Source organism: Lepus europaeus, chromosome 19 (genome assembly GCF_033115175.1).
Source record: "Lepus europaeus isolate LE1 chromosome 19, mLepTim1.pri, whole genome shotgun sequence".
In the NCBI taxonomy this organism is placed as follows: domain Eukaryota; kingdom Metazoa; phylum Chordata; class Mammalia; order Lagomorpha; family Leporidae; genus Lepus; species Lepus europaeus.
The window spans coordinates 11,929,717-11,936,681 of record NC_084845.1 but is presented as its reverse complement, the minus strand read 5'-3'; the positions used below and the strand labels follow the sequence as shown (position 1 = coordinate 11,936,681).

The 6,965-nt window shown below is 61.7% G+C and overlaps 1 protein-coding gene across 1 annotated transcript; it reads right to left on the bottom strand.

The window, feature by feature from the left end:
* Window positions 1-1,766: 1,766 nt before the first annotated feature.
* Window positions 1,767-4,374, bottom strand: SERTAD1 (SERTA domain containing 1). The gene is made up of 2 exons (XM_062176411.1): window positions 4,234-4,374; window positions 1,767-2,807 (listed from the first exon to the last, which is right to left on the bottom strand). The coding sequence occupies exon 2, from the start codon at window positions 2,802-2,804 to the stop codon at window positions 2,100-2,102; it is 705 nt and encodes a 234-aa protein (XP_062032395.1). The 5' UTR covers window positions 2,805-2,807; window positions 4,234-4,374; the 3' UTR covers window positions 1,767-2,099.
* Between the last annotated feature and the right edge of the window lie 2,591 nt (window positions 4,375-6,965).

Sequence of the window (6,965 nt, the reverse complement as noted above, 5' to 3'; positions counted from 1 at the left end):
TCCAAAGCAGCCCAAGCTCCCCTCCAGGTTCCACGGAGGCTCTGTGAGAAGCAGTGGTGACCCCACGGGCTAGCTGCTCAGCTCGGGATCGTGTGGGCCCTGGAATCTGCAGGCTGAGCTGCTGGTGTGGCTCCTGGGTTCCAGCCTGAGGGCGGAGCCACGCAGCAGAGCCAGCGAGCACGCCCAGCCACCCCAGCTCCAAGAGGGGACTGAGTGGCAGGTCCCCAGAGGGTGCCTGAGGGCACCCAGGGAACAGGGCCAGGGCCCACCTGGTGCTTTTGTGAAACAGGGAATGCCCCTTTCTCACGGCTGGTGGCCTCCATGCGCCAGGAAGCTGCCATAACGAATTTTTAAACGTAGGGTACGTGTGGGGACAGCTCTTAAACAGGAAGCCTGTGTGCGGTGCACGACCTGTGCAGCTGTACCTAGAGGCTCATCACTGGCCAAGCCGGCAGAGGGGGAAATGGGAGGGTGACTGACAGATGGGCAGGCTGTCCGCATCATAGGTTTAGAGTATCCCCCTGTTGGCACTCGGAGACTTAAGAAACAGAGGCCCCGTGTGTGCGTGTGTGTGCTGTAAACAGAGGGTACTGCTCGCTGTGCGCAGGCAGAGTCCAGAGGAGACCCCAAGGCGGTGGCACCGCCGAGTCCCCCCACTGCGCACTAGGGGGCGCTGCTGAGCCCCGCCCCGGCGGCCAGGGTCTCCGTGCGGGACGGAGCCGGGTCTGAGCCCCGCCGCCCGGGGGCCGCAGCCGCCCAGGAGCTGGGGCTAGGCGGCTGCAAGACCCGCAGGCCATGTCCAGCCCTTTCCCCGGCCCGCCTCGCCACTTCCAGAAATGGGCACAACTTCCTCCGCTGCTCCAGGAAGCTGTTCCGCCCGCCCCTTCCCGGCCCGAGGGGCCGGCGCGGAGCTGCCCGCCTCCCCCAGCCCCGCCCCAGCCGCAGCTTCCGGCCCGAGGGGAGGCCCCGGGGCCCCAGAGCTGGGCGTCCCCTGGTCCGGCGGCGCCCCGCCCCACCCACCGTGGCCCGGCCGGGTGGCGCCGCCCCTTCCCCCCCGCCAGCCCGGCCCGCCCTGCCCCCACGGCCGCCAGGAAGGACGCAGCCGGCGCCCGTGCCAGGCCTCTGAGTGTGCGGCCCCGCCCAGCGCGGCCAGGAATGCGGCCGGACGGCGGGGGCGGCCGCAGACACCCGGCGCTCCGGCCGGCCCCGGCGCCCGGGCAGGTGGCCCCAGCTCGCCGGGCCCGGGTTTCTCCTGGAGGCCCCTCCCTGCGGTCCGGGTGGCTCCATTTCAGAGCCAGCCTGCGGACTGGCCCAGCCTTTGCCCAAAGAGAGTGTAACAGTGGATTTTGATTTAGAGAACTTGCTGGTCCCTTCCTTGCTGTCACCGTTGTCCCGAAGAGCTGACTCCTAAAGCTCCCTGGAGCTCTGTCCAGCCCCCGGCTTTGCGTGTTTCTTGAGGACCAGATTTGAAAGTGCCCGGGCTGTGCACCCTGGCTGAGCGCGCTCTGCAGAGCTGTCTAGGACAGCAGGTGGTCCTACGCCTCAGGTCACTAAGCCATGATTTGAAGCCCTCTCCTCCTCCCGTTTTCTCAACTGCCACATGGGAAGAATAACTAAGGTTAGGCGGCTCGTGGGGTTGTTTCCGGATGAAAAGAGTTAACGCATGCTAAGGTTTAGAACTATGCCTGGGACACTGCCACACTCCATAAATATTCGCCATTATTCCCTCTCTCTCACATTAGCCCAGAGACAAAACACACAGGGCAGAGGTTTCCCGGGCTGGTTTTAATGTCAAAAAACCGTTGAAAGTCTCTCCCCGCATCAGGCAAGGAGCAGCCCGGGCTGTGGCCCTGGAGGGTTCAGTTCAGCACAGGCCTGGCCGGGTCTCATTCCAGCCAGCAGACCCGGCCGCTCCATGGCTAGGGGCCCCTACCAGGCTCCCCCACCGGCCCTGAGACAAGCAGACCACAGTCCGCCTCTCCAAAGTGGCCCAAGCCCCCCTCCGGGTTCCAGGAAAGCCAGATGTGTCTCTCCAGGGAGCGTTGGTCCAGCCACCAGGCTCAGTTCAGACTCCAGCCAAGCAGTGCAGCCCCGGGGGGTCAGCGCCCCGGCCCTGGTGGCCGCTCCAGGGCCTGCGTGCCCACCAGCACGTCCATGAGGTAGTCCAGCTCAGCCTCGTCCAGCTCCGGAGCGGCTTCCTTGCCCGGTCCCCCCTCAGGAGCGGCTTTGAGGTCCTCCGGGGCCGGTGCCCAAAGTTCACTGTCATACATGGAGGTGTCGATGTCCTCGAACAGGCCCTCGAGCCCATCGTCCAGCAGACAGCCCGTGGCGGGGCCCAGCAGGTCCAAGGCACCCAGGCTGGGTGGGGTTCCCGCCAGGGGGCGGCCTGGTGGCCCCTCGTCCGCGTGGGGCTGCGGGGCCTGGCTCAAGCCCTCGATGTGGCTGAGGTCCTCCAGGAGGCTGGCCATGGAGGCCGAGAGGGCGGCGTCCGAGCTGGCCAGCAGGCTGTCGGCCACACTGGGGACCACGGGTGGGCTGGGCATGGGTGGCAGGGCAGCCGCGGGTGCCATGGACGCCTGGATCCGCCGCAGCGTGTTCACCACCAGCACCAGGTGCCGCAGGTCCGGCTCGCTCTGCCGCAGGCTATGGTGGAGCTTGAGCACTGAGAGGTCGAACAGCGAGCTGGAGGCCACGGCCGGGGGTGTCTGCGCCACGGCTGGGTGGCCGGGATCCAGCCACCAGGCGTCCACTCCCAGGGCTTCCTCCGCCTCCTCCCGCTTGCGCTTCAGACCCTTGCTTAGCATCGTCTGCAGGGGAGAGGGAGGCGGGCAGTTAGGGGAGCAGGGGTGAGGTTTGCATCCCGGCTCCCGCCGGGGCGACACTTTCTTAGGCGGTGTTTAAGAGATACATGTCGGCAGCATGTCCCTCTTAACTGGTTGTAAGGATTAAATGAAATATTGAAGGGCGGGAAGAACTTACAACAGTGCCTGGTACATGGTAATCATTCTTATTAATAAGCACTCTTAATTAATAATAGCATTATTATTTACTCCTTCAATGAACCATGGCCAATATTCAACTTTTTATTTTTTTTTAACCTACAGAAGCGGCTGTTTAACATGGTTTAATATTTGAGTGCCCACAAGCAAAAGAGAACTTGGACAGCCAGCGGACCCAGCCAGCGGACTCGGTGGTGAGGCAGGAACTGGGCCCCCAGGCATGAGAAGGGTCGTCCTGGGAAGAAAGAGCCAGGGGCTGGGTGGGCCTGGACTGTGAAGGAGGCCGGAGGGGGAGGGCGCGCTGGGAGTGAGAAGCGTGCAGAAGGCCATGTAGCCCGAGGGAGTTCTGGGTTTTTGTGCGGCCGGCCGGGAGTCCTCTAAGGGGTCCGAGCAGGGAAGAGAGGGGTAGCGCGAGCCGCCCGGGCTTCCGGGAGGCCGCGCGGCTGCCCGCACGCAGGCGGGCGGTGGGTGCGAAGGGCTGGGAGGGCGCGCCTCGGGACGGGCCGAGACGCTGCAGGCGCCCACGGAAGGGAGCCGCTCGGCCGGGAGTCACCCGGGACACGGAACGGGCTCGGAGGCGGTCGGGACCCTCACTCCCCTGGAGTTCTGGACTTCGGGCCCAGCCTACTCTTTTTGGGCCAGTTAGAGCGCAGGCTCCAGTCGCCCGGAGCGTGCCTGGCAAGCTCCGAAGGGTGACCCACGGACGCGGGGTCTCGGCCCCCTTCCCCGAAGACCTGGAGTCCGGAACCGCAGGAATTCAGCCCCCTCCCCCGACTCCGCCCCCGGGGCCCGGCGCCCCCTAGCGGCGCCCAGGCCGGCTCTCCCCCGGAGACTCCGGCCTCTGACCCCGGGACGCTATGCCGTCCCGCGGCCTCGCTCCGGCCCCCGCCCGCCGCCCGCCGCCCGCCGCCCGGGGCAGTGCAGACCCGGACCCCCGGCGGGCTGCTCGCCCCTCCCGGCCTCCACTCGCTTCCGGAAGGCAGTGGAGGCGGCTCCTCCCGAAGCGGCGGGGGCGGGTGAGTCACGCAGCCGGAGCCAGGGAGCCGGCGCCTCCGCCCCCTTCTCGGGCTGCGGCGTGATTCACCCGGCCCGGCCTGGGAGGGCGGCACGTAGAGGCCCGGGCGTCTCGATCGCCGACGGTCCTGGCACGCACCTGCCGGACCTTGGGTTCGAACCCACCAAAGCACCTGGCCGCCGGTCCCCCTTCCCTCCCCAGGCCCTTGCATTTACATACCCAGCTCACTCGCTGCCAATCAGAACGAAGAGATAACTACCCGCGGCCAATCAGGAAGCGGCGGCGGCAGCATCGCTCACTCGCTCAGCTACGGCAACCAGCGCCTGGGTCGAGAGACGCAGTTCTGAGCCCGGCTCACGACTCCGGGCTCCTGACTACCCTCGGGGACCGCCCACTCGCGTGGCGGCTCCGCCTCCGCCCCGACGATTGGCCCTGGGCGGCGATGGGCGGAGCCTGCAGGGGGCAGGCACGCAGGAGCCGAGTTTGGCTTAAGGACGCAGGCCCCCGAGGCTACGGGAGGGAGGGGGCGAGCTGGGGCGGCTGTGTGCCCTGCCGGACGTGGCGGGTGGCGGCGGGTGCCTCTCCAAAGTGCAAGGCCTCTATACCCACCCTTGCACCTGCCAAACCGAGCCTCGTATGCAGCCAGCCACGGCAGGGGTCCCCACACCAGGCCAGGCAGGACTGGGTTCAAATCTTCGCTCACCACGGACTCCGCATGTGTGACCATGAAGAAACGGATTTTTTTACCTCTTTAAGCTACACAGTCTGTTAAAAGATTTTCTTACCTACCTCTTTTTAAAGGGCATTTGAAAGGCAGAGTGACAGAAAGAGAAAGAAAGAGGTATGTGAGTGGCTGGTTCACTCCCAAGCTGGCTGCAACTTCCGGCCTGGCTGAAGCCAGGCGCCTGGACCACCATCTGGGTCTCCCGAGCGGGTGTCAGGGGCGCACGCACTTGGCCAGTCTGCTGCTGCTTTCCCAGGCCTGTGGGCAGGGAGCAGGATCTGAGCCCTTATATAGGATGGACTTCCGGCCCAACGCAGGCCCCTTGCCCACCTCTTGGGAGTTAGGAAACTATAAGATGGTCATTAGATGAGCATTATACTGGGCTCAGCCAATGCTGGACAGCTGGCCTTAGTTGTGGTCAGAGGTGGGAGTGAGATGGGGCTCCATTCCCTCAGTAGATCTGACCTTGGACAAGGATTTTAATCCCTTGGGGTCTCAGTTTCTTATTCTTTAAAATTAGGGACACTGGCCAGAGCCATGGCTCACTTGGTTAATCCTCTGTCTGCGGCGCTGGCACCCTGGGTTCTAGTCCCAGTTGGGGTGCCAGATTCTGTCCCAGTTGCTCCTCTCCCAGTCCAGCTCTCTGCTGTGGCCTGGGAGTGCAGTGGAGGATGGCCCAAGTGCTTGGGCCCTGCACCTGCATGGGAGACCAGGAGGAAGCATCTGGCTCCTGGCTTTGGATTGGTGCAGTGCACTGGTCGTAGCAGCCATTTGGGGGGTGAACCAATGTAAGGAAGACCTTTCTCTCTGTCTCTCTTTCTCTCTCACTGTCTAATTCTGCCTCTCAAAAAATAAAATAAAAATAAAATAAAATAAGGGACACAGCATCTAGGTCCAAGAATCGTTTTGAGCATGAAACAGAGCAATTTGTGGGAAATGCTCAGGCTGGTGTGCCACATGTCCTCTTGTTGGTAGTGAGATGACCACTGCAGTTAGATCAGCCCTTAGTTCAAAGCCAGGAGACACAGGCCGGAGGTAGACAGGAAGTGCGTGCTTCTGTGATAAGCTGGCAATGGCACTTACCTTGTCCAGGGAGCTCGTCTGCTAACTCCAGAGCTTTGGGAAGAAGTGTTAGCTGCTGCGAGTAAAGCTCACCGCCAAAGTGCACCCTCGAAACTGCAAACTACAGTGTGGGGGTTAGGCAGATCTTAGCAATTTGGGTGCAGAACATGATCTTGGCAGGCCCAAAGCATCACCCTAACTGAAAAGGGGGAAAAATCTGTTCATCCGGGACTGGTGTTGCCATGCTGACATCCCATATGGGCGCCAGTTCGAGTCCCGGCTGCTCCCTGCTAATGTATCCAGCTCCCTGCTGATGTGCCTGGGAAGGCAGCAGGTGATGGCTCAAGTCCTTGGGCTCCTGCAAGTCACAGGGGATGCCCAAATGGAGTTCTAGGCTTCTAGCTTTGGCCTGGGCAGAGCCAGGCCACTTTAGCCATTTGGAGAGTGAACCCGTGGGTGGAAGATCTGTCTCACGCTTTCCTGTCTCTCTATTGCTGTGCCTCTCAAAATAAATAAATACATCTTTTTAAAACTCTGTGTGTGGTCTGCTCATCATCTTAACATGTGATGAAACTTCACCATCCGTGGAGGGGACTCCTGACATGGGTGCCACCTGCTATACACAGCTCTGTGGACTCTCCCTGTTAGCTTGCATAAATTGCGTCTCATCAGTCTCTAGACCCAAGCTTCAGTTTGCCAAAAATAAAAACAAATTAAACAGACAAATCCAGAATGTGGGACACTGTATAGCAGAGCAAGGCTATTCTGCCAGAAATGCAACATCAAACACACACACAGAGGCACTGGGGGGTAGCCCAGAGTCAAAGATACTGTGTAGTTTCTTGATTACAACCAAATTAGCATATGAACAAGTCAGTGGATCATAATTTCTTAGGAAATGAAAGTAACTATAAAAGATATTCTTGGGGGGCTGCTGTTGTGGCTTAGCGGGTTAAGCCACTGCCTGTGACTCCAGCATCCCATATGGGCACTGGTTCAAGTCCTGGCTGTTCCACTTCCAATCCAGCTCCCTGCTAATGCACCTGGGAAAGCAGCAGAAGATGGTCCAAGTGCTTGGGCCCCTGCACCCAAGTGGAAGAACCGTGTGAAGCTCCTGGCTTCAGCCTGGCCCAGCCCTGGTGGTAGCAGCCATCTGGGGAATGAA

What these genes read in the sequence shown, in the direction of transcription:
- SERTAD1 (XM_062176411.1), bottom strand. Translation starts at nt 2,804, where the DNA reads ATGCTAAGCAAGGGTCTGAAGCGCAAGCGGGAGGAGGCGGAGGAAGCC.